Genomic DNA, 23,695 nt, shown 5'->3' with positions numbered 1-23,695 from the left:
ACTAACGCCTTCAATATCCTATTAAAAAGGTACATTTATTTGCCACAGGTCTGCTCTCGTGTCATAATTTTATTATTATTCTATTTATTCCAACGTGTAGACATTTACACAAACGTTGACTCGACCAAATATGTTTTAAAAGTATACCAATCTCACAAATATGATCATCTTTATTAGTAAGTCAAATAATGTACGATTGTGTTTACGGACTTTTTATAAACACGTTTGCTGCCCCCTTCTGGCAATAATGTTCTCCTTTGTGCTGAGTCATCTAGTCCAGCAGGTGGCAGTGTTATCCTTTGCGGTCTCGCCAATTTCTTGGCGCACATAAACAAAATAAAAAAAAAAGCTTTTTTCAATCAGAAATATTGGAAGTTTAAGTTACAGATGCAACTATTTTAACAATGGAGACTTTTATCCCCACTAAACTCTTTAAAGATGCTCATGTTGGATTGGAAGAGGTTCTTTCACCGACCGCTAGAGGGAGCCCACGTAACACTAGTGGTATAAACAATCCCTGCTTTAGACTCCAGAGATTTATTCGTGGATGTATAATCAGATTATTATGTTTTATGACCAAGGATTATCTTTATTTTAGCCTGGTGTTAGCGCAGGCGATTGGATTAATAAACTGATTTTTATGACAAGTCGCTAATCTACGTGTATTGAAGCTTTAGGAGAAGAACCACAGGAAGTATTGTTTGAATTGCCGTCCGCCCATCCCCGAAGTGGATAGACTGCAAATCTACAAAATCTACAAAGCAGGAATTCAACTATTTTTGTCACAATTGTTTGCTTTTATTTAAATTTATTCAGGTGTACCGCTTCCCCAAGTGTTCATACTTTGGCCACTAGGGGGCAGTATCATAAACAGGGATACCGAGGAGACGTCAAAACTCAAGTTCTTTGCAGAGGTACACAATGTATGCCTGTGAGTATTCTTATATTATCTGTCAAGTTGCACTGTCCCACCGTTTGTTTTTTATTATCATTTAGCATTAAGCTAAGCTGTCTTTCCTACGGCAGTTATTTGACTTTATTAAAACCGGATTATTTCTATACATTCTCCTTATTTGTATGTTTTTACACAACACAGTGCTGCTTCTTTTGGTAACATTGTCAAACCCCCAAAAAATGATGGGTGAATGTGGTCACGTGGTGATGGGAGAGCAGAGGATGCTAAGATTTCATCATTTGTGATTTGTGACCATCTGGACCCCCCCTAACGCCCCCACCAATCCATCCATCCATCCATGGAGGCAGCTGCTGCCCTACCCCAATGCCTCGTGGGATTTAGCCATGCTGCACAATCGCACAGTCACCTAATACTACCACTACACACACACACATATGCACACACACACGCCGTACAGTCCAATCATAATGAACTAATTACATTTGAAGAGTCTAAAAAAGGCCCGCTTTTGGATGTGAAAACCTCACAAAACGAGCTCCAGCTAATTCAAGTAGACAAAAGGGTAGGGGGTGGTGTTGTGTTGTCGTCGGTGACGACTCTGGGAGATTCAGAGAATGGATTTCCCTTTCTGTGTTGCCATGGCGACAGCCCTGGATGGAGCATGACTGATTTCGTGTACAGCTGTGCACAGCGCCAGGGGAGAGAGAGGCCAATACATCTTATATAAAGTACAATAGTACGTACAGTGGGTTCCCGCCATTTGCGGGTTAGGGACCAGGTCAGTCTGCGAAGATTAAAAATGTGCATATAACCTCCGTCCATTAGATGTTCATTGATATTCATTCATTTATTTCATTGATTAAACTCTCTATTGGATCGACTTTGTTGAAAAACAGGTTCTTAGCATGGCAAGCTAACATCCAGCAGTGGTGAAGTAGGCGTTTTGTAAAATAAACTCTGCTTGGGAAAAAAAAAAAAAAACACGAGCATACCCAAAACATACATTTACTATCATTCAAAAAAAAAAAAAGGCCTACAAGATTCTTCAATTCCGAAAATTAAGCAAGCAATTCCTCTGCTATTTCCTGCTTGTTCCGATATTTATACTGCCGTACAAATATTTCATTGGCGTGACTGATGTCAGGATGGACAGAGCGTGCCGATGATAACAGACGGAGAGAGAGAATAGAGAGGGGAGGAAGAGGAGGAGGGAGGGAGGGGGGGGTACCTTCTTGCAGCCTGGCTGGAGGGTGGAGACTGTGGGAGCGGCAGGCAAGGAGAGGGAGGCAGGGAGGATCTCAGCCAGGGAGAGCGAGGAGGAAGAGCAGGACAGCGTGGATGTCAGCCGACTGGATGTGTTTTGACTCCGTGTCGGGTAAACGCATTCAACAAGGTATGTTTTCAAATCATCTTTTTCAATATGGTGGCTACCGCGGGGTGTGCTTGTTTGATTGATTGTGATGCTGCTGCTAGGTTTACATCAGGGATCCCCCCCCCCCCCCCCCAACCTTCCCCATGCCTCGCTAGCTGGAAAAAAAATTCTCTCTACCGGATGAAATTCAAGGATCAAAAAAAGGGGGGTGGGGGGTTGAGCTCCGATCATTCCCGACCGTTTTCCTTCCTCGAGCGTCATGTCGTGGTCAGAGGAGAAAGGGGGGGGGGGGGAGGGTCAGCTTTTTCATCAAGCATACTCGAATAAATTGTACGCAGCACAAAAGGAATTGTTCAGCTTTTTTTATTTTTTTTATGCCAAATCTCTCGAGGTCTTTGTGTAGCGTATCGGCGGGGGCCCTGTTTAGCATTTAGGTCTTTGGAGGCCGCCGAGTACGCCACCAAGACAAAACAGCCGAGGTTAACAAGTGTTGCAAAACATCGGAGCGACAAACAAGGTCAGGATGACGAGGGAATTTCTTTTGGGAATTGACGATCCCTCTGGATGAGCGGCTGGTTTGTGCGCCTGCCGTCCGTGTTTAAAGAGAAAAAGCCGAGGGGTGGAAACGGCCTGGAGGATGACGTTGAGCTGAAGGCGCCGACCTTTTTTGGTACTCAGCCGCACTTGTTTGCTCCTGACAAGTGTTGGTTTTTGCTTTTGGGTGCACAGCGAGCTTGAGTTCACAATCCAAAGATCTACAAAGAATGTGTTCTTATGGAAGTAAATGCCTAACCAACCACGTTTTGGTTGTCCTTAGAGACGGACACATCGGATCTTATTCAGGTCTTAAAGTAGTCCAATCTGCAAAATTGTCCTGGATTAGTTCTTGTCACCTCAGACATTTTTTTTTTACTATTTCAGGACAAGATCTCGAGGAGTCAACAGATAAAAATCTTGGATGTTGCTTCGAGTTTCTGGGACTGTTTCAAGTGGTGTTGTGAAGGTAAGGTCCATGTCGGTAGGTCTATTGGTTCTTGCAATTCCACGCAGTCAAGTCCACAAAAAAATTTACGCAATGAAGATGCCGACCGACCGTGGTCTTTAATTTCTTTTCTAGGTTTTGAAATCTAAAAGTTTTGTCATCACACAAATTGGCGTCTCTGTTGTTCTGGACCATCTGTTCTGCTAAAGCTTTAAAGAGAAAGATCCCTTTGAGGACTCGGGAGTCTCGGCAAAGCTGGCCCCTGCACTCTCCGTACGATCCAAACAAGGCCGGATGTTTGTCATATTGTTAACAGCCCAGCAGTCTGACACTGTTATTCTTGGCTGCTTGATCGCTTCCAGAGGAGACGTATGTTTATCTCCACTCTACCCGCAGCCACACACTTGCAAAACTCTTAACCCGAAACCACAAGTGGTTCCCTAAAAATCAGTCGGTGCTGGTTTGCCACCTTGAAAACACCAAATATGCCTCAGATTGAATCTAGCGCTTTGTAGTCTTCCGCATTGTTTCTACCCCACTTAACCCGCTGTGCTATTACGTAATGCACAATTTCAAGGTTTTAACTCTTTTGGAGCGGGAGTCGATTTTTCTTTTTTTTTTGTTATCAACATTTCACCCCGGTAGGATTGTTCTTGATTGGTTGTTGCCGCTTGAATCCAACAGAGAAGACGTAGCGGGGTACCGCCGTTTGATCTGCTAAACATAAGAGAGTACAGTTGCGCTCCCTGGAGCAATAAGCCGCTACCTCCTCAGCTCCCAGTAGATGCATCATTTCCTGGGCCACTGCCGCTTCATGGCACCCCACCCATTCTTCTGGGGCCTACATTAACCCCTAAAACACACACACACACACACACACACACACACACTGAGGGCGGCATGCTGAGGGTGTCGCAGATGTCCGGGCTAATGGAATGATGACGGGTGGCCGTGCGCCGACTGTGAGGCAGTCAGTGGGAGAAAGTGGAGAGTCTTGTTTTACTTTAGGGTACTTGAAAAAAAGAAAAAAAAAATCTGGAATTACTTCCCGGTTTATGGAGGACAGATGATGCTAATGTGACGTTATAATGACATGCTAGGTCCTTTAAATCTTCTCCCTCGTTTGTCCCAATCCACACAAAAACAGGAAAAACAACTACATTATGCTAAAAAAAAGAATTTTTCAATTGAGGATTTCTGGCCCCAAATTTCGATGAAACGTCTCCATTTTTTCCAACAGATATGAAAAGTCTGACTTTTTTCTAAAGATGACTCTCTGTAGACCCTCCAGTTTAATCACCAGGGTCCAGATGCCAGGGCCGGGGCCACATGTTTAATTACCACGCACCCTCGGGCTTCATGACGACAGTCCACTCCCTGCCTGCCTGGCGGTCTTTCTTTCTCGTTGACACTAGAAGAAAAATAAATATAGTCAAGCTAATTAGCTTGAGAAGGAGGGTGGGGGTTGCTAGATGAACGTAGCTATCAGAGTAACAGACTGTCAGTCTCCATGGGGCCCGCAATTACATTTTCCTAAGCGGGAAGTCTCATGCGGCGCCGGTACGTCGTCGTCACACGTGTGAGTGACGCTGACCCACGCAACAGCGCTTGCTCATTAGCGGCTAACCAGCTAGCAGGAAATATCTGTACCAAATATGAATGAGCGGTCCCAGAAACAAGATGGCCGACACTTCCAAAAGGTGGTCGAGGCCGCTCCCTGTGGGGTTAACAGTCACAAGTTGGCGCTCACGTGACTGCCGCCGTTTATGTTAGCAAAACGTTGCGCGAGTTATGGAGAAAGATGCTAAGTGCTGCACTTTACATCCCATACCTCACGATCGCTGAGTAAAGTTTATTTTGCTGTTTGGAGCTTTTGGCGAGTGTGTGTTTTTCCCTCTTTCTCTCTCGCTCTCTCTTTTTTTTTTTTGTTAATGTATGCTTTTCTGCCGTGCCGCATCAGTGCGGGATTTACGACAGCCGGAATTCCCTTCCTCTGCAGATCTGCTCATGCGGAGTAATTGGTCCATTTATCAGAAGCGGCAGACAGCGAGCGTCACGTGTCCGCGGACAATGACGCAGTCCAGGCGAGGGAAAAGGAGGATGAGCCACTTAAACCCGGGATGGGCCACCAAAAGAAAGCACGTGGGCCACTAAGGCCTCAACCGGTTCAAATTTGAGGGCCATATCGTGAGGGAATTCCATGGAAATGAACATAAGCACAAAAAGCAAAAGACACTACTCCCAATGTGTTTGAAAAAAAAAAAAGATGTCGGATGAAGTGACACATTTTCATTTTTGTTTGTTTGTGTGTCTTTCATGCAGAGTAGGCCGAGCTCAACTCGCTGACTTGAGCTACAGACACTGAGGCGGAGTGCGGCGGTGGAAGCAGACCAGGTAAAGACCAGCTTCTCTTTGACAATGAACGGCGGGAATCAGCTACGATGATTGGTGGCTCGAGACGAGGCAGCTGACCATGAATTGACCGCCTGTTTTCCATTTTCTGCCTTTATAATGTCGCGTGACCTTTTATAGCGCGCACACACACACATGGTCATGTGACGCATGGCTATTATGCTTTCCCACCAATTAGCGTTGCAACATGCTTTGAAGTCATTTTCAGTTATGAAATTTAAGGGCATGTCTACCAAGAATAGAAATAAGTAGCCATTACAAAAAAAAAAAACACGACGCAGGAAGTCGGCCATTTTGATTCGAAGCGGCCATCTTAGGGTCATTTTGGCCATTTTCACTTTTTAACGCTGACAAGGACAACAAAGTGCTAATTTTGTGCCGACACCCCAGAAACCTGAAAGCGCAACGCGCTAGCGATCCGCTGGCCCCTTTTCAATGCCTCCCTCGGGCCGTGAAACAATGATCTGGATACAAAAGATGACTTTGACTCGTCAGCCACGCTCGGGAAGTAAACCTCGACCCCATTTTCATTCAAGAGTTGCAAAAGTGGGCGCACGTCATTCAGATTAATCCATTATGTGACAGTGATATCCTAAATAGCAAACCATGAATAGTATTTATTTTGTCACTTTTATAAAATATGCGCAGAACCGAGCCGTACGTACAGTACTTCTGGCCTTACTTCCAATGCAATGATTTGAAATGGTGCTGTGGACAAAGCCGTGCCCCCACCTCACTCACCCTCAGCCCACCAGCTGCCTAGCAACTGAGGCCATAAATAAAATGGCCGCATGTGCTCGATAATACCCCGCTTGTGCGTGACAACGTCCGCTGACGTGACGACGTTCTGTCCCATGCAGACGTGCCCATGGCGAGCAATAACACGGCCAGCATAGCACAAGCCAGGAAGCTGGTAGAGCAGCTCAAGATGGAAGCCAACATTGACAGGATAAAGGTGAGCAAAGTGATGAGATACACTTGTTTTCAAATTTGCACCACCGTCTAGTGGTCAATAGAGGAATTACACCTAACATTATTAATGACAGCTAAACCAAAATAGTTATTTCTGAATCCATCTTTATTTTAATATGACCTATGACCTTAGGTGTCGAAAGCAGCAGCAGACCTGATGTCCTACTGCGAAGCGCACGCCAAAGAGGACCCGCTGCTTTCGCCAGTTCCCGCCTCAGAGAACCCCTTCCGGGAGAAGAAGTTCTTCTGTGCCATCTTGTAAAAAAAAAATAAAAATACAAATAAAATGGTGACGCCACCAACGCCATGTGCGGCAAAGTTTGGAACGCGGACGCTGGAGCAGGAGGGAAGATGTAGAAATCTTTAGGAATCTCATCCGTGGATGGGAAGCATGTTGAGGGTCGGTGCTTTGATGATGATGCTAACGGAGTGATGATGGACGACCCTTCAGGCTGTGACATCATGTACAAATCTAGTTAACTTTTCGTCGTTTTTCGAGGTGTGTGCGTGTGTGTGCGTGTGTGTGCTTCACTGGCACACAGTAGGACTGCAAACTAAATTTCTCTCCCTCCGCTAGATGCCACCTGACAGTTGAAACTATGATTTAAGTGGTTCTTCTTACCTGAATATAGCTTTCTATAACTCTGTGGTTTCTTTTTTTATTTCATTTTTTTTAAATATCCATAAAGTTAGTGACAACTTTTCAGTGGGATGTTTTGGAACACTCGATGGTGTGGTTTTCTTTCTCGACATACAGTGCTGAGTAAGTTTATGGGGAAAAAAACAAAACAAATTATGTCTACGAGACGTTCTGTTTAACAACAATGTGATCAAGTCTGTCTCCTTTCCCGTCACTCAAATCTTCTTTCTACTCTTTGTACAAAAACAAAACGATACGCGAGTAAAACTGTGATGTGCTGTAAACTATGGTCGCCTTCTGCTTTCTTTCTTGAATGCATACTACAAGGCCAACTCTCAGTACAAAAAGAATGTGGACGTCCCCTGGTGGCCGGTTTGGGAAATGACAAATATTCAATTATGGGGAACCAACACATTGTTTTTCTTTACATTTTTTTTAAATAAATTAAATCTATATTTGACTATCACACATCGATCTACAAGGACCTATGATGATGTGAAAAAAAGTAAGCGCCAAGAGCTGATCTTTGATCAGTTTAATACCTATTAGCCTATTTATTCGCAGTATATTTGTTATTAAACCTGTACACAGTAGTTTACATTCTATAAGTCTATATTTTAGGTATAAATCTTACACATATAAAAGCAACAACGAATATTAGAGTGAAGGAAAAAAAAGGTATTGTCAGAAGTGGGATTCGAACCCACGCCTCCAGGGGAGACTGCGACCTGAACGCAGCGCCTTAGACCGCTCGGCCATCCTGACAGTTGTATGTAAAGGGGAAATATATGTATATTAAACATAAAATAACAAGGGTCCAGAATGCTACAACTATTCACTATGCTGTGCTGTACGTTAACGAGCCTTATGTAACGGGCGGCTGACGTCAACGCCGAAAGTCTTGTTCGGTGCTCGCACATTTCATTTGGGACGAAAGGACGCCGCCAAGTTTTCATTCGCCCTCTCCTCCACTAAATAACGGTAAGTTCACGTCATTATTTGTATGTTTATGCGTGTCATACATTCGGGTCGAATGATTCGACACCTGCCGTTAGCCATCGCATTAGCATGTAGTAGTATTACGATTTTGTGCGTGGGTCTTCCAAGTTTCTCAGCTCGGCTAACTGAACTCAACTCAACTTGATTTCTCGCAAGAGGATTTCCAGTCGAGATAAAATGTTTGTATGCTACTAGACTGGTCTAAGCTGTTATCTTGCTTGAATTGGCGTCGTTAATGTGGGTCCACAGTGATTTATGCTAAGTTTACTCAAAATTCCTTCGTTTACATGAACGTATGTAGTTCGTTGCTACTTGTATTCCACTATTCCATTAGAAAGTAATTTTATTCTCTAGTAGGGCCCTTCAGAAAGAGTACATATCCACATTTTTCACCTAATAACTTGGGACTTAAATAAATGCCTACAAATGGGTAAGAGTGAAATTGTGGTACTAAATGCTTTCTTTCTTCTCAGAATGGGTTCCACTCCACCAAACAATTTCTCATGGATAGACCCGGGGAAAGTAGCAGGACTGGCCTTTCCCCGGATGACGGCGCAGTACCAGTATCTTCTGGACCATGGCATCCAACACCTGGTGTGCCTGTGCGAGCACAAACCCCCCAATTATGACACGTGTCCTAAACTGCAGCTCCATCACATCAAGATTGTTGACTTCACGCCGCCCTCGCAGTCTCAGATTGATAGATTCCTCGCCATTGTGGAGGAGGCCAACACCAAGGGAGAGGTATGAGATTCCAGAAAGGTCCAAAGGTCCGGTTTATACGGCCATATTTGGTTTGGCTATAGTGACACTTGTCCCTCCCCCCTTCTAGGGCGTAGCCGTCCACTGCATGCACGGCCACGGAAGAACGGGCACCATGCTGGCCTGCTACCTGGTCAAGACAAGAAAGATGTCCGGCATTGATGCCATCAACGAGATCCGCCGACTGCGCAAAGGCTCCATCGAAACCCTCGACCAAGAGAAGGCTGTGGTACAGTTTTATCAACGCGTCAAATGAAAACAAGTGAGAAAGTGATTTATAATTCCTTTGAAATGCCAAAAGATGGTGTTGCATTATCATAAAATAAGATAGATAAAAAAAAATCAATGCATAGGTGAATCATAAATGTGTCGGGAAAACTGGATCAGAAATTAACCCTTTATTTTTTGAAAGTACACAAACGAAACTCTAAACGTGATCAAACCAAAGAAATAGAGTGACATTTAAGATCAAGTGTAGTATCATAGTAAAAGTCTCTAAGCCTAAACTCCTATTGACATAACTGTATGACCTTATTTTTTTATTTTTTTATTTTTTTAACTAGCAAAGCATCATTTATGCACTGGGTGTCAGAGAAAACAGACGCTGACGCTCCTTGAACGGTAGCTTCTCGGGAGCCGACAACCTCCGTGCGTTGTCTTCCCGCCACCTGTGGATCAATTTATTTCTTAACTTTATATGGGACTTCGTCATGGGGAGCAAAAAAAAAAAAACAACAACCTCAAGTTCTCAGGGACTGGTTGCAAACATGCAAAGCTATCGTGATTCGATTTCCGCAGACACAAAACAATAATGACTAGTTTTTCTTACTCTGGAAACACCGCTGTTTCGTGTCGCCGTCCACTTGATATGTTATCTGCCGAAAATCGAAAGGACAATAAAATATGGAGTGAAAAGTAAGCACAAAGTGTTCCCAATGAATTCATCAGCCAAATCGATTTTCCACCAATGAAGTAAGTACCTGTTTTCTCATCTTTTGGGGTGGCAAGACCTTTGGGCTGCGCTTTCAAAATGTTGTTTGTATTTCCTAGTTGGCTTTTCTTTGTCTAGGAGACAAAACGTATCATCTTTTTCTTTGTTTCTTTGGGGGGAAAAAAGCCACAAACAATAGCTGTTCCTCGTTGAATGCGCTTACCTGAGCTCTTTTCTCCAGCTCTTGTATCATCACCATCATATCCAAGTCCTCGTTGTCCTCGTCTTCTCCCTGTTGCCGGATCTCTTGCAGCCTTTTCTGAAACTGCCACTCCAGACTCAGGATGCCAAGTCGCTCGGTCTCCTTGGTGCTGAGTTCGCCCTTGGTCTGAAGCGCTCTTAGCTCCTGCGCCAGTACCTCGACCTCGTCCAGTTTGGTCATCTCATTCGGTTTCCACAGGTCTTTGCTCTGCTTCTGCTGGCTTGGTGGTTCTTGGAAGGAAACGTGCTTTGTGGGAGTGATGCTCACTTGTGGTTTTGCCGTATGTTGCTGGGATAGTCGCAAAGGTCGAGGTAGCTTCTTATCAGCAGGAATGGGGAAAGTGTAGTTGACGGGAGGTTTCAGACACCTTTGGGTCGAGTGTCCGTTTATTTGGAGGGTTTGACTGGACCTCAACGCCGCTAGACAGGAACGATGCTGGAATGTGGTAAGTGGAGGATTGACATGAGAAATGCCCGGCCTGGTCACAGGGATGTCGATGCGAATCGGCTGGACGGAAGGCGTCGGAATGGGCTGTTGTGAAAATGGGGTTCTCCAGACTCCTGCGCGGGTTCCTTGATGCCCTTTGACCGGGCAGCAGTTGTCAGCGAGGATGTTTTGGGTGGAGAAGCACGGGCGAATAGGAAGGTGTGAGTGGTAGCCTTTGGCGCTTCTGCCCTGCCAGATGGTTTGACTTTTATCCAGCAGGGGGCCCCCTGTGTCCACACACAAGTTCTCCTGTGAAAGAGCTTGACGCTGGAGAGAGGAAGAGAAGACTGTATTTTTATTTGAGGCTTTCATTTTATGACAACACAAAGCATAGATTGTGATTTTTCACTATATTTGCATCAACGCATTTGAAGTTGTTCTTAAAAAGAAAGTGAGATGAACATGCTGAAATATTACCATAAAGGTCCTTTTGTTAACAGCATTTTGTCCTCCCGAAGGCCCTAAAGACACCTGAAACATTTGCTGCGGTCGACTGGATGCAGATGCGTTCTTGTCTTGGGATTTCGGGGTCGGAAGCGTCAGATATTCTGGATGAAAAGTCTAACAACAGACAAAAGGGTGACCTTGCTTGACATCCAGAAACAATCCGTGCTGACCGCATCTGTAGTTAAGTCGGGAAAAACAAATCATACATCACTGCAAAGGTTGGAAACTGACTTGTTCCCTCGCACATCTCGCTTGGCGAGCTCATCGCCATCCTCAAGGGCAAAATCTGTCATAATTCGGAAGAAAAATAAATCAAATACTAAAAATATCACAGTTCATGTGACATCCCCTTGAGCTGTTTAACACTCATCGCAATATCAGAATGGACGTCACCCACCGGCCATGTTGGGGTTGGAGCGATGAAATTGCCTGTTCTGCATGATCTGATGTTTCTTTGTCCCCCCACGGCCATGCTGAACCCCCCTCTGCTCCGGTTGAGCAGGATCTTCAACAACATAGAGAGGGATTTCCTTCCAGTTAGCTGCAACGTGACTGTTATCACTTCCTTCAAGGACAGAAAGTGGTCTTCAGGATTTTCAAATAATTCCATTTTGATTGATGGTTTTCACCTGCAGTACCAGTGGGGATGGGATCGCCCAGCAGAGCACTGAGGCCATGGAAGCTAGCGCCAAACTTAGCCACTCTTAAGGTCACAATTGGGCCGGTTTCCATCATGAGCGCTGCCGCCCTAAACCAGACAAAATCTCAAAATGCAGAAAAGGTTCGTTGGACTTTAGAGGGTTTTGGGGTCAGCTGGAGCTACCTTTCCTGGCTGAGGCCGAGCAAGTTTTGACCGTCCACGCTGAGCAGCTGGTCGCCTGTCGTCAACAGACCATTCTGTAAAAATTGGAAACATTTCAGAAATGTCAGCCCTTCCCTTCCGTGGAATGACTTGGGTTTGTGTGAACCCACCATCTCGGCCGGTCCTCCCTTGACAATCGACTTGATGTAAATCCCAAGGTGGTCTTGGCCTGCTCCCTGAGGCATAATTACAACAAGGATGCTAATCAGATCAAACGTTTGGCAAGACAGCGGTGGTGTATGTGCAGGGACCATTTGTGAGAACATGTTTTTGTCAGGGTTGCCACGGTTACCTTGGCAGCCACAATGCTGATCCCCATGCCACTGTTGAGCGGTTTCTTCAGGGTGACTGAAACAGTCTCTGGCTGACTCTGGTTGTCCTCATGATGAGAAAGAAAATGAATTGAATGGGACATAGTTTAATTCAAAATAGGAACACTCGTAAGGATGTCTCAATTGGCCAGGTTCAGATTGATGTCTTGCGTAATATGTACCAAGAATGGAGTTCCTGGTCCAGCAAAGAAGATGGTCCAATCACCTTTCGGGTTCTGCTGGGAGGTTAGATAGCAGAGACCTACGAAAAAAACCGTGGTGCTTTTATTTTGTACAATTCAAACCTTTACTTTTCTGGTACCTCTCTGGCAAATGGGTTCCAGAAACTCCCGAAAGCCTGGAGGGATTCCTCTCACTTTGTCGCAGGAGTATCCCCCATCTGGCAACAGGAAGGGCAGGGGGAGTTCGAGGTTCTCCTCCAGTTGGACGTCTCGGCCTTCCTGACGAATCAGGTTGTCGGCTGAGGCCTCTGCGGCCGTGACCACGCCATCGATCAAATCCTGCAGCAAGATTGTGGACAGTTGAAAAACGTATCCAGACTGGAGGATTGCACGCAGACCAGGAGAATCTTATCCAGGCTTTTATCGCCAGTAGAATTATTATACTTCCACAAAAGAGCATCAAATAGCTGCAGCTCATTCAGAACGCTGCAGCTTTTCCTCACCGCTGGGATGTGAGGCTCATCGGCGGCATAAAAGTATCCGCTTAACAAAGCCCGCAGCTGCAGTGAATTCAACTTGAAACAGGTGCTCTGGATTTCATTCACATCTTGCGTAGTGTATTTATTCATGGTTAGGAGCGAAGTTGCCTGTTTTTAATAAGAAAAAAATACTTTAATGCTCCGACTAAACCATAAAAGATTTGAGGGGCGAAACCTGACCTGGATGATGTGTCCCAGGTGGCAGTCTGCAGCCAGCTCTAGGCCCTGCCTCTCCGCCCAAGCCTCTATGCCGGTCAACCTTTGGCGGAGAGCCGCCCCCCAGTAGTGGGAGCGCAGGCCTGGGGTGCTGGCGTCAGGGTTCATAAGGCGGTTGAAGAGCCAGGCGCTGATAAAGTGAAAAAGCTGGGAGAAGAGCTGAATGGCGAGGGCCGGGTTGACCTGGTAACGTCGCAACAGCGACATGGTGTTCATCAAAGTGTTCAGTACCATCTCTGGAACGATAACACAGAAGTAAAATGTGAATCGCCGTGTAATTGTGTCTGGCGATGTGTCGGCTACAGCATGTTTTTACCTATTCCAGCAGGAAGAGGACCGTGTTGCTCAGGATCAATCAAAAAGGTTGGCAAATTCTTTCTGAGCTCAGTCTGTATACACCGAATCAGGTGACTAAGGTGATAGAAAGACCAAAACTAAATGGATGGATTTCATTCAAATCTGTGCGGGGAGACAAGTGAGCACTTACCTGTAAGCTTTGTGCACAAGGTGGGACAGATCCAGCTGACTTTGCTGTGTTAGCTTGCTGAGGTCCTTGTCGTGTTTGAAGAAGTTTAGCAGCTCGGAAGTGTTGGCCGTCCAGAAGGCGAGAGCTCCGACATTATCCTGCTGCTTCTGAAGATGAATAGTACAGGTCATCTTTCATGGAATTGCATCAAAGGTCATCGACAGTGTTGAGTCAGTTCCTGGACTTGCCTGAATCACTTTGCTTGTCACAGCCACCAATTTGTCTGTGATGAAAGTTACCCCACCAACGGACTCCTCCGGATGTTGCAGTGCAAAGCGGCCTGCCGCGTACAGGGCATAAGCTGGCGAGAGCTTGAAGTGAATTGTGGAGCTATTGGCATAATTTATGACCGCTATCAGGAAGGCCTCCTCAGCTGAAACGTCACGAGGGCATTAGAAGACTTCAAGTACCACCATCATCCTGTAGTTGTACTCACAGTGATTGCAGAGTTGAATTCCAAGTGGTAAACCAGGTTGATCGAAGAAGTCCGACTTAGGACTGTCTGTGAGGTTCAACCGTCAAATCATCAACGTCAAATACCCCGACGCTATCATCCTGTAGACAAATGACTTACTTGTGTCCGCCTGCCTCTCCCCCTGCCTTTTCTTTCCCGTACACTGTTCGGGTGTTTCTGGACTGCCGTTTGCTAGGTTTTCACTTGGCCTAGATATTTGTTTCAAGAAGTAAAGGGTCTTTACGTAAATTTAATTGCAGGTGTTTTTGTTTTTTTTACCTGTTGTGGTCTCCAGAAGGCCTGTCAGACACTTTGTTTTTGTTTTTCTTGTCTTTTCTCGACAGTGTCCTCTTGAAGGTTTGGATTACACCCCCTTTTTCCTTGTTGTGACAGCTCTCCTTTATTGATCACATGGTTTGACATTTCAGAAAAATGATTCCTTGAAGGATGCAGTAGGCGGATACTACCTCGGGTGTCTCCTTGCTTTGCTTGAGCACGAATCGTCCTTCTCGGTTGTCCGAGTTCCAGTTTAATTGAACCACTAAAGGTCTCTCATCTGGGTCCAGTTTACGTTCTTGTTTTGCACACAGACAGAGAAACAAGAAGTTGCTGGATCGGAGCGGTGCAACTTTTGGACTATCACCCGGTGTCTCACCCTTATTGCCGTGGATCTCGTACAAGCAATGGGAAGTGCTCAGCATTTTCATGTCAGGCCGAAATTTCTCAGCTAAAGTTTCAACTACCTCGCTTGTGGAAGTGTTGCTGCCAAAGCGCAGACACTTGGTAGCAACGTTTCCCACGGAAGGATCTTCTAAGTAGAAACGCATCACACCCTGAAAGACCAGATTCTAACAACGACCAAGCTTCTGTTACCAATTCTAATCCCGAACTGTCAAATATAACTTGCTGCTAGCACAGTTCTTGGCAGTTTACTTACTTCATCTGGTTCGCTTATTTCAAACAAGTCCAGTCTGTTGTTGTTCCACTGCCTGATGACGTGGGCCAGCTTTTCTCGTTCTTCCTCAGTGGGCATTTTTGACCAGCCAATGTTACCTCAAGATAACTTCCGATATCGAGAGACAAACTTTCCCCAACTGTCCTCGTCCTTTGCTTGTGCTTTAAACTGTCCGTGCCCCCTCAGCAAGGTCTTAACATAATTGCCTACTTCACCCCCTCTTCACAGCCCCTCTCCAAGCCCCCTCTGCCCTCATTTAATGGGTCAGTGAAGCTTCGTTATGTGCGGGGAAACAGTTTCCTAATCGTACAATAATCGTACATCATAGGCATGTTATTTCTGTCCTCCAGCAACAATTTACATCACCAATGTTGATCTGTAGCAGAAATGTTTAATGTTACACTGTACTTTGTTTTCATCACGTGACTCTCACGTTGTCAAATGTTTTCTCAGTCGCCCTCAAATGATTTTTTTTAAAAACATATATATAATGGGGAACCCACTTCTCACGCATACCGGGGATCTTCGCGCAGTTAATGCATACAGGTCGTTCCATTCAGTTGACCCGACGTATGTGGGGCAGCTTTTGTTGGCCTCCCTCAGCCTTTTCTGGGTAAACGTTCAGTGGGACAAAAGCTTGAACAAAAACATGTATCAATTAGATATACAGTATACAAACAGACTTCAACAATCACTGGTATTGTTGTCTGGCTTTTAGAAAAAAAAAGTAAATGCTAAAAATGTTGGGCTTCATTTCACACTTTATTGGGACTTCTAAAATAGACACAAGGAGAATGTAACGATGATGTCATACATCAATGTCTTGTGCACCTCCTAATTTGTTCTGAGAACACTGGAGGGAAAGGCCTTGTAAACACAATAAATTAAGTGCCAAGCGCAGATGAGTGGGCCCTTTCATCGGCCAAACTTTGATGCAGGGGATACGTCAGATGGGCAAAACAGCTTCGCCATTTCGAAGCTCATTTGGAGTATTTCTCTGGGAGGAGTTTGCCCAAGTGCCAAGAACTTTCCCAAAATAGCCTGGCAATTCATTTGTCAAAATAATAAACTAAATTCCAAGAGGGTCTGAAATCCAGAATGATGCAGAAATATTCTTGAGGCGCCGTTTTCTTGTCATGTCATCGAGACATTAGCCTCCTTGGATTGGTTTTGTTTTCTACAAGAAGACACAAAAGTGGATGAGTGGGCACAAGAGGTGGTTTGAGTGAAAGCCACACCCTGAAGATGCGAGCCACAAAGTTACAACCGACATCTCCAGCCATCAAGAAAATCTGGCATTCAAACTTCCAGTAAAGGCAAAGAAGATTAATCGTAAAGAAATTATACCGTCTTAGATTCTCCATGTCCTCGATGGTTTCTGGAAGTGCAACTCCCTTCATCTCCGGCAGCAGTGTCACCAAGCCGGAGGTGACTACCGACATAACCCCTTCAACAACCAAAAGGCAAAGAGGATTTCTGGTTCTGCCTCATTGGTTTATGTATGGCACCTGGTATCAGGTTCTACTGTACCATAGAGACAAAAGGGAAGCTCCTGCCAGAAGGCGGCCAACCTGTAGAGCATCAACGGGGCCACAATAACGCCAGCGTCACAGGCCGATGAACACACGCATGTGCCCAGATTTCTATGCGAAGAGAGACATGGACATGCAAGTCATAACTTGATGAGTGAGATCCACAATCATCACTTCCCTACCTGAGAGTGGTGGGATATAGCTCCGTGTTGGCAAAATTGAGCGTCATCAGTGTGGTAGAAATGGCGAGCCTCCCAATGAAGGCCACAGCTTTTTTTAACCAGGAAAGCTCTGCAGAGAAAAGTTCCATTCCAAAAACTAAGACTATGCCGGCAGAGGTTACTTCAAACCTACCTGAGGAAATGAACGGCACAGCCAGGCAGGCGAGGCCTCCGATTAAATTGGTTCCAGCCAGTAGGGAGCGTCTGCCGATTCTGTCCACCAGTAGGTAGAAAATCAGCCCCGTGGGGATCTCCACCACCGAAGACATGAAGAAGTCCAAAAAGTGGTTGTCACCCGTCATCCCTAGGCTCAAAATCAGGCCGTAGAACACAATACTGCTGGAAAACCTGCAGACAAAGCAAGTACTTGACTCTGGGAAGGAATCAGGTCCAACTACCAAGTTCATCAAACTGACTTGCCAGGCGTAAATTAAAATGAGCGTGATCCTCCTGATGAAGGGTGTCCTGAACAAGTCCAGAAAAGATACAGGATGTTGTTTCTTCTTCTCCAGAGGAATCATCTGAAGTGAATCAAATGTGGCGCCGTATTTGGATCAAGACTCTTAAATTGGGTCAATGCTGAATTCATCACAAGTTATGGATGGACACTGTTATACTTTTGGAAAGCTTCTCCATCTCTTTTGCAACCTGCCGATGGCACTCTTAAGACTCTTACCTCCGTGGCCACTTCCTTTACAGAACCTGTTTTGAAACCTCGCAAAATACCTCTTGGTAGTTCTGCGACAATCTTCTCCCGTTGCACTTGGCCACATCGGACACAATCCTCATGGCCTCAGAGTTCCTCTTTTGAGAGAATAGCCAGCGTGGAGATTCAGGTACAATCCTGAGCAAACACATCCTCATTGGATGCTCTGAATTTGAAGATGGAGGTAGCACTGCAGTAAATATGCTTACCAGTAGTATGGGATGAAGAGGAACGAGGGTAGTATCATGATAAGTTGCAGGGTCCTCCAGGAGGCCACACAGTAAGCCAAGCCAGGCAGGATTAACATGCCGATGGAGATGAATGACTGGCACACCACGGACACAAATTTCCTCTTTTCTGAGCTGAAGAACTCAAACACTGTTTTTGGATCAAATTTGAAATGAGTTAAAATAAGGTTTTGTGTCCATCCCACTTAGGGATTAAAATCATTTGAACATACACAGAACATAGCACGATGTACACGCCCCCTTTTCAAAAAAGCCTTGCAGGAAGCGAAATGCCAGAAGAAGCGGGTACCACGGTGACAGCACGATACCAACGCCCGCAATGCCGAGGCAAATCATGAAGCCGATGAAACAAGGCTTCCTGCCAAACCTGCAAGAAAGACACGTCATGACGTTTCATTTGCCGGGATTACTTATACAAAAATAAATGTCAAACCTGTCGGACATGTAGCCAGTGATGAACGCACCGATGAATAACCCGCATGCCATCGTGACTTGATTGAGATCGGCGAGCCAGGATCGCTCGCACACCAACGAGAACTGCAGGGTAGATGATGCTTGGATTAGAGGGGTGCATGTCTCTGGATCTGGAATCAATCTTGAAGTCTCAGACACGTCAAAGATTCAAAGTACTTTCAGTTTGACCGTGGCGAGGTGGAACATCTGTTCTGGAGTGGTGTCAGTCTTACCAAGAAAAGTCGCTAGGTTTGTTTGTAGAAAACCTTGAGAATATTCAGGGACAAGTACCTCAGAAACAATCGTGGAATGGCTTTGATCAAAAGCCCACTCGCCATCACAAGGTATCACAGAGTTCCCGTCGGATGCGAGTAGTTGCTCCAGGTCACTGCAAGTATTCTGACTCAAGTTCAAGTCGAACCTGTTGCAGCGGCTCAAGGACGCATCCGAGCGGGGGATGGTGACTTCCCTCACCTCGGCCTCCGTCCAGCCGCACTCCTCTCGGAGTCGATCGGCCTCCGGGATGGCGCACCAGTGATTGGGCGTATTTCCTAGAAAAAGCACCCCCATCAGGACAAAGGTGAAGGGGATCGACGGCAGGGAACACAGCACCAAGAGTCTCTTCTGGAAACGCCCATAGTCTCCGATTTGCACGATGAGATCGCTGAAGTCCGCCATAGTTATTTATCGGGAGCAGTCTGGGACAGCTCAAAGTCCTGATTTATTATCAGTCTAGTGTTTACTTTCCGTTTCTTCCTGGAAGGGAAGCGACTTTCAAATTGACCTTATTGTGTCTTTGACTAGCTTCTGATTTATGTGAAGAGTCCACTTTCATTTCCCAAATCCGATTGTTCCGTCATGAGGTGATGCGAGTTGGCCGTCGGTGCATACAAGTACACAATTACGTACGGTGGTAGCGGCTAATCGATCTACAGCTCCTATTGTTTTTTTTCCCCCCCGCCTTACCTGAGATAGTATAAGTCACAAGGACCTTTGTCACGCCATCGTCGTCTTTGTTGGTTTTGACGGCTCAAACGAGCAGCTGTGCCGGTTATATGGCAACTCTTATCTGCGTCTGCACCTCGGCCTGCTCATTGTTTAGCCACCGCTCCCATGTCAAGTGAATTTACACAGCACTGACAGCGCATGTATTCAAGCTCATGTCTCCATAGTGATAAAAAAACAAAAACAGCCTTGGTGTCTAAACATTTGGTGGAAACCGAAATCACCTTTTTTTTTTAATTGCCACAGAAATAACACGTACAGTATAAAGCTAAATATTTTAATGGTTAATCAACAGGCTTCAGGTCTAAATGTTCTTGGCATTTGTCGCTTTGCTCTGTGTGGTTCTTCACTGCTTCCGTGGCGCCTTCGGAGGGTCCTTGCGTCGTGGTGTCGGCGGTAATCTCTTTCAGGAGCGCCTGCTCGGCTTTCAGTTTGGCCAGCTCCAGGCTCAGATGGCTTTCCAACGTTGCGGTGGGCCCGACGGGGCTCGTCGGCTCCTCATCATGTTCCTCCGGCGTCTCCTTCTGAGGCGTCTCAATTTTTGTCTCCTCAGAAGGGTGATCTCCAGATGCTTGAACCTTCTCGTAGAGACTTTTCCTTTCATTTTGCAAAGCCCTGCAAAGACTTTCTAATTTCTGGTTCTTGATGGTGAGCAGCTCCAGCTCCTTGTCCCTCACAGTTTTCTGCAGAACAAGTTTCACACAGTCATTTACAACGGGCATCAATTCTAAAGTGATTTTTGCTATTGGTGGGCCGGCCCGTTCCTAAATCTTGTCATCTCATTTTGAGGCTGACACCTCCCGCCGCTTTGTTTGAGCTATAATGAGAATCACGCATACGGTACATCAGTTGATTAGGGAAGAACAAGAAGAAAAAAAAAAGGCCCCTCACATCCGCCACCATCTCCACAAGATTTTTGCTGCAACCGTCGAAGCGACTCTTCCATGATTGACATTCCTTCTCCAGCTTCTTCATCTTCTTGGCCATCTTGGAAGACAACAAACATGTTAAGCGCCTAAAAATAGCCCTTCCTCCGTTTTCCTTCAAAGGCTGCCAGTTGTACTTTATCCATGTCCTGTTTGAAGCTGCTGTAGACGCTGTTACTTTTTGAAACGGTGCCCTGGATCTCGTCAAACTTCTTGGAGTACATGTCGAGCTGAGGAGACAAAACCAAATGTTAGCATTTCAAAAAAACAATACCAACAAAATTAACACTGGAGACTTTTATTTTTTATTTATTTGCAAAATTTTGAGAGGAAATATTTTTTTGTTACATTCAAATATTAACTAATACAAAATAAGCATTTGTAAAAATAGATCTAAATAAATATAAACTAAATTAAAATAAATATTTCATTTTAAAAAAAAAGTTACTTCCACCCATGCTGCTGTGATCATACCTGCGTCTTCAGTTCCACCTCAGTCTCCTTCAAGAATTTTGCTTGCGACCTATATTCTGCGGCTTTTTGCAGCAGCTGTTGGGATATTTTCAAGGTTGAGAACGGTCAGTACGGAACCAACGCAAAGCGTCCTCCCGCTTGAAAAAGGGACCACGTACGAGTTCCCGCTCCAGCTTGTGTTTTTCCTGAGCCTCTTTCAGCAACATGTTGGACTGAGTCAGTTTGGTGTCCAGAAGCTTCTCCTTCAGGTCACGGTGTTTGAACACCTTCTCCAGGTTCTGGAATAAAGAGCTAGAATAACGTCTTTGCGTGATAACACGGTATTGAATGGGGTCGGCGTACGTTACCGCCTCGCGCTGGTCGTACTGCGTAATGAGGTTCTTGAGTTTTTCAGCTAGGGCGCTGTTCTCCTGACACAGTTTGGTGTTGCGGTTGCTGTGCTCCTCGATCTGGGTTTGAATGTCGCTTAGGGTTCCCTGGAAGTGGGTGGTGATCTCCTTTCGCTTCAGGTCATCCTCCCGGCACCTCTGCAGCGTCTCTTCCTACCGACCGACCGTAATTAGGATTTGCGTGAGTTGGGTTTGCTCTGTTGCTACACTTTGGTAGCATCTGAGTGTTTGAACTTGTTTCAGATCAATCCACTCATGTCAAACTTTGTTTAAGAAGAATGAAGATTAGAGGCACCTTCAAGGTCTTGTTGTGCCGCTGCAGTTCCCGACAGAGTCCCTCCAGTTTGCTGCGAGCCAGAACGGCGCGACTGTGCTCACTCTGCAGCTGGTCCTTCTCCTTCATCACCTGCAAAAGTTTCTTCTGCAGAAGCTTCAGCTGCTTCTGGTCATTTCGGTGTTCCTCCAGCTACAACCGCACAAACGGCACATCAATCCAGTCCAGATGTCGTCAAGCCGATTAAACTCAGGATTAGTCTGTTCCACTAAATCCACTCACCAGCTCGGCGTGCTTCTTGATGGTAGCGTCCAGTTTCTTCTCTGGAGTGTCTAGTTTGTTGAGACTTTGCATGAGGAGCATGGCGTCCTTGCCTGAGTGGTAACAGATGATTTACATTTAGCATGAATTCCATCACATTGTTGGATCTGGATCCCGATCTTTTACAGCTGAAGGTTGATCAATCAAACTTTGGCGAGAAAAGTATTCCATTTGTCTTCAGAAGTTTCACAATTGATTTTACAGACTGAAATGTGTTCATATCGCCCATAAAAATCCTACCCAAGTTTTTGAGCATCTTTTTCTCCAGTTTCACACCCCGTCTGGTGTTGGGCTGGACCTCTCCCACGTCTTCCTGCTCATCCGGAGCCTCGTCAGCTTCGTAGGCGCTGATGAGGTCTTCCAGTTGCTTGGCCAGGTCATTGGTGTGCTCAGCGTTAGGCTCTCCGGCAGAAACAGCTTGGGTGCTCTCTATGTGGCTGCTGTTCGTTGGACAGGACTCCATCTTTGTTTTGGGTAGCTGAGAGGCAATCATCAACCAAATATTTGGTGGCTGATCGTCCGCTGTATTAGATAATAGTTACATTTGTATTTTCATACTAAATTGTTAGTACATTTCTATTCATTCAAAAGGGAAATGGAGAAAAACAAGCAATAATGTTCCACAGAGTCTCGCTCGGAAAATGTTTACGTGCATAAAATTAGCGCAGCCTTCACGCTGCTTTCACAAGTTGAGCGCATGGCACCTGTTCCAGAGCCACGGGCTATTTTAAGACCCTCTTTATATGGGCAAGACATTTATTTATTTCCTCCTAAACCCACGCTATTGATGGTAGGCAGCGGCGGCGGCAGCTGCCTGCACACACACAAAAAAACTGATTTGCTTTGGAAAACGGGTAAAGGGAGCATTAATCTTTAGATTTTACGGGTGGTAGGGATCGGAAGGTTGTCGCATTGAGCTCGACGACAAATCATCATCAAACAAGCACTGCTCAAGAGCAGAATGTTAAAACCACAGCGTGCGTAAGGTTAATTCTCCGTTCATGCAGGCCAAAGGAAAGGTCTTACCAGGACCGAAGGCCGGGAGGGGAAAGAAAGAACGTGGAGGGGCTCGAACAGGCTGCCTGCCACCACAGATGCAACAGCTGTGATAAGAGCACCTCAAAATAGACCACCCCCCCCCCCCCAGCAGGGGGCGACGTGAGGGGGGGAGTATAGGACAAGATGTATGAAATAAATTGCCACACACATTCCTGGGTTAGAAGTATATTCTCTTCAAACAATATTCAATTCAATCTGAGCACCAAATGATAATAGATTAGCCCCACCCCTTAACCCAAAAGCATCAGAGGCACTCCATCCCCGACCGAGCAAATTTGACGCAAACAAGTCAAACGATGGATTGGCTACTGAGGCTTTTTGTCCTCAATAAGTCTCGGCTGAGAGGTAAACAATTTGTCCTCTTCAACATATGAGAGGCACAATGCACTTTAGTATATACATATACCATGTATGTATATATATATACTCATGAATATATCATCAAAAGCAAACACAAACACAATCCGCGTACACACATCGGATGAGCGGCCTGCTTTGCTTTGACAAAAAAAGTGATCCGAATCTGCAAGACGCGTCATTAAAGCGGCGCACCTTTAAATATGATTTATGTAAACATGAACGCGATTCGTCAAATCCCTCCCGACGCAAAGGCGGCGACTGTTCAATAAAAAGTTCCATCGCGACACCGACATTTGTCGTCGATACAAACGAGCCACGTTGAAAAGATTTCGGCGCTTCAACACTGAGCCAAAAATCAAACACGCATGTATGTATGTACAGAGGAGAAGCATTTGGTGAACTGTCGATTTCATTCGCTAGTGAATGTCGTCAACAGTCACGCGCGCGATAGAAGTAGGGATGGGTATTGGATGCATTTTTTTTTTTAAATATACTGTAAGG

The 23,695-nt window shown here is 45.5% G+C and overlaps 5 protein-coding genes and 1 non-coding gene across 17 annotated transcripts; 2 read left to right on the top strand and 4 right to left on the bottom strand.

Annotated features, from left to right (window-relative positions):
* Window positions 1-543: 543 nt before the first annotated feature.
* On the top strand, window positions 544-7,568 carry gng2 (guanine nucleotide binding protein (G protein), gamma 2). 4 transcript variants are annotated; one of them, XM_085931757.1, is made up of 5 exons: window positions 544-931; window positions 3,210-3,291; window positions 5,593-5,664; window positions 6,543-6,637; window positions 6,788-7,568. In XM_085931757.1, the coding sequence occupies exons 4-5, from the start codon at window positions 6,551-6,553 to the stop codon at window positions 6,914-6,916; spliced, it is 216 nt and encodes a 71-aa protein (XP_085787883.1). In that variant the 5' UTR covers window positions 544-931; window positions 3,210-3,291; window positions 5,593-5,664; window positions 6,543-6,550; the 3' UTR covers window positions 6,917-7,568. The 4 variants fall into 4 exon arrangements, with proteins under 4 accessions (XP_085787883.1, XP_085787884.1, XP_085787881.1 ...); XM_085931758.1 differs by lacking the exon at window positions 544-931 and adding an exon at window positions 2,185-2,309 and having other exon boundaries at window positions 5,598-5,664; XM_085931755.1 differs by lacking the exon at window positions 544-931 and adding an exon at window positions 2,185-2,309.
* A 408-nt stretch (window positions 7,569-7,976) lies between these two features.
* On the bottom strand, window positions 7,977-8,059 carry trnal-cag (transfer RNA leucine (anticodon CAG)). Its single transcript has one exon. It is a non-coding gene; the product is annotated as a tRNA-Leu (tRNA).
* Window positions 8,060-8,130: 71 nt separating this feature from the next.
* dusp23b (dual specificity phosphatase 23b) lies at window positions 8,131-22,801 on the top strand. 8 transcript variants are annotated; one of them, XM_085931455.1, is made up of 4 exons: window positions 8,131-8,275; window positions 8,767-9,037; window positions 9,126-9,317; window positions 22,783-22,801. In XM_085931455.1, exons 2-3 carry the CDS (start codon window positions 8,768-8,770, stop codon window positions 9,309-9,311), a joined length of 456 nt encoding a protein of 151 aa, XP_085787581.1. In that variant the 5' UTR covers window positions 8,131-8,275; window position 8,767; the 3' UTR covers window positions 9,312-9,317; window positions 22,783-22,801. The 8 variants fall into 8 exon arrangements, with proteins under 8 accessions (XP_085787581.1, XP_085787579.1, XP_085787578.1 ...); XM_085931453.1 differs by lacking the exon at window positions 22,783-22,801 and adding an exon at window positions 21,458-22,663; XM_085931452.1 differs by lacking the exon at window positions 22,783-22,801 and adding an exon at window positions 21,424-21,443.
* afdnb (afadin, adherens junction formation factor b) lies at window positions 9,409-15,304 on the bottom strand. Its single transcript, XM_085931457.1, has 24 exons — window positions 15,209-15,304; window positions 14,927-15,119; window positions 14,739-14,845; window positions 14,551-14,669; window positions 14,392-14,480; window positions 14,254-14,319; window positions 14,006-14,190; window positions 13,779-13,924; window positions 13,608-13,702; window positions 13,256-13,527; window positions 13,040-13,183; window positions 12,677-12,875; window positions 12,537-12,616; window positions 12,336-12,422; window positions 12,154-12,219; window positions 12,005-12,078; window positions 11,811-11,929; window positions 11,579-11,746; window positions 11,388-11,467; window positions 11,152-11,295; window positions 10,210-11,001; window positions 10,036-10,120; window positions 9,885-9,930; window positions 9,409-9,723 (listed from the first exon to the last, which is right to left on the bottom strand). The coding sequence occupies exons 1-24, from the start codon at window positions 15,302-15,304 to the stop codon at window positions 9,630-9,632; spliced, it is 3,546 nt and encodes a 1,181-aa protein (XP_085787583.1). The 3' UTR covers window positions 9,409-9,629.
* On the bottom strand, window positions 16,000-19,064 carry slc22a3 (solute carrier family 22 member 3). The gene is made up of 10 exons (XM_085931458.1): window positions 18,678-19,064; window positions 18,367-18,470; window positions 18,146-18,300; window positions 17,895-18,063; window positions 17,706-17,823; window positions 17,113-17,500; window positions 16,941-17,049; window positions 16,757-16,869; window positions 16,574-16,673; window positions 16,000-16,403 (listed from the first exon to the last, which is right to left on the bottom strand). The coding sequence occupies exons 1-10, from the start codon at window positions 19,062-19,064 to the stop codon at window positions 16,361-16,363; spliced, it is 1,686 nt and encodes a 561-aa protein (XP_085787584.1). The 3' UTR covers window positions 16,000-16,360.
* txlnbb (taxilin beta b) lies at window positions 19,594-22,851 on the bottom strand. 2 transcript variants are annotated; one of them, XM_085931443.1, is made up of 10 exons: window positions 22,802-22,851; window positions 22,016-22,253; window positions 21,737-21,828; window positions 21,476-21,646; window positions 21,139-21,333; window positions 20,950-21,069; window positions 20,792-20,866; window positions 20,455-20,547; window positions 20,283-20,378; window positions 19,594-20,074 (listed from the first exon to the last, which is right to left on the bottom strand). In XM_085931443.1, the coding sequence occupies exons 2-10, from the start codon at window positions 22,236-22,238 to the stop codon at window positions 19,676-19,678; spliced, it is 1,464 nt and encodes a 487-aa protein (XP_085787569.1). In that variant the 5' UTR covers window positions 22,239-22,253; window positions 22,802-22,851; the 3' UTR covers window positions 19,594-19,675. The 2 variants fall into 2 exon arrangements, with proteins under 2 accessions (XP_085787569.1, XP_085787568.1); XM_085931442.1 differs by lacking the exon at window positions 22,802-22,851 and having other exon boundaries at window positions 22,016-22,290.
* Between the last annotated feature and the right edge of the window lie 844 nt (window positions 22,852-23,695).

Source organism: Syngnathus leptorhynchus, chromosome 15, assembly GCF_054491065.1.
Source record: "Syngnathus leptorhynchus isolate UIUO chromosome 15, UIUO_Slep, whole genome shotgun sequence".
Lineage (NCBI taxonomy): Eukaryota > Metazoa > Chordata > Actinopteri > Syngnathiformes > Syngnathidae > Syngnathus > Syngnathus leptorhynchus.
Note: the sequence above shows the minus strand (reverse complement) of the source record. Positions and strands in the feature narration are given on the sequence as shown.

What these genes read in the sequence shown, in the direction of transcription:
- dusp23b (XM_085931455.1), top strand. Translation starts at nt 8,768, where the DNA reads ATGGGTTCCACTCCACCAAACAATTTCTCATGGATAGACCCGGGGAAA. An exon ending in AGGCCAACACCAAGGGAGAG is followed by an intron (nt 9,038 to 9,125) that starts GTATGAGATTCC and finishes CCCCCCTTCTAG; the next exon opens with GGCGTAGCCGTCCACTGCAT.
- slc22a3 (XM_085931458.1), bottom strand. Translation starts at nt 19,064, where the DNA reads ATGGCGGACTTCAGCGATCTCATCGTGCAAATCGGAGACTATGGGCGT. An exon ending in TACATCGTGCTATGTTCTGT is followed by an intron (nt 18,064 to 18,145) that starts GTATGTTCAAAT and finishes ATCCAAAAACAG; the next exon opens with TGTTTGAGTTCTTCAGCTCA. An exon ending in TGTCGCAGAACTACCAAGAG is followed by an intron (nt 17,501 to 17,705) that starts GTATTTTGCGAG and finishes GATTCACTTCAG; the next exon opens with ATGATTCCTCTGGAGAAGAA.
- afdnb (XM_085931457.1), bottom strand. Translation starts at nt 15,304, where the DNA reads ATGCCCACTGAGGAAGAACGAGAAAAGCTGGCCCACGTCATCAGGCAG. An exon ending in AAAGCAAGGAGACACCCGAG is followed by an intron (nt 14,670 to 14,738) that starts GTAGTATCCGCC and finishes TGATCAATAAAG; the next exon opens with GAGAGCTGTCACAACAAGGA. An exon ending in TGACAAGCAAAGTGATTCAG is followed by an intron (nt 13,925 to 14,005) that starts GCAAGTCCAGGA and finishes ATTCATCTTCAG; the next exon opens with AAGCAGCAGGATAATGTCGG.
- gng2 (XM_085931757.1), top strand. Translation starts at nt 6,551, where the DNA reads ATGGCGAGCAATAACACGGCCAGCATAGCACAAGCCAGGAAGCTGGTA. An exon ending in CCAACATTGACAGGATAAAG is followed by an intron (nt 6,638 to 6,787) that starts GTGAGCAAAGTG and finishes CTATGACCTTAG; the next exon opens with GTGTCGAAAGCAGCAGCAGA.
- txlnbb (XM_085931442.1), bottom strand. Translation starts at nt 22,268, where the DNA reads ATGATTGCCTCTCAGCTACCCAAAACAAAGATGGAGTCCTGTCCAACG. An exon ending in AAAGATGCTCAAAAACTTGG is followed by an intron (nt 21,829 to 22,015) that starts GTAGGATTTTTA and finishes GTTACCACTCAG; the next exon opens with GCAAGGACGCCATGCTCCTC. An exon ending in GGCACAACAAGACCTTGAAG is followed by an intron (nt 21,334 to 21,475) that starts GTGCCTCTAATC and finishes GTCGGTCGGTAG; the next exon opens with GAAGAGACGCTGCAGAGGTG.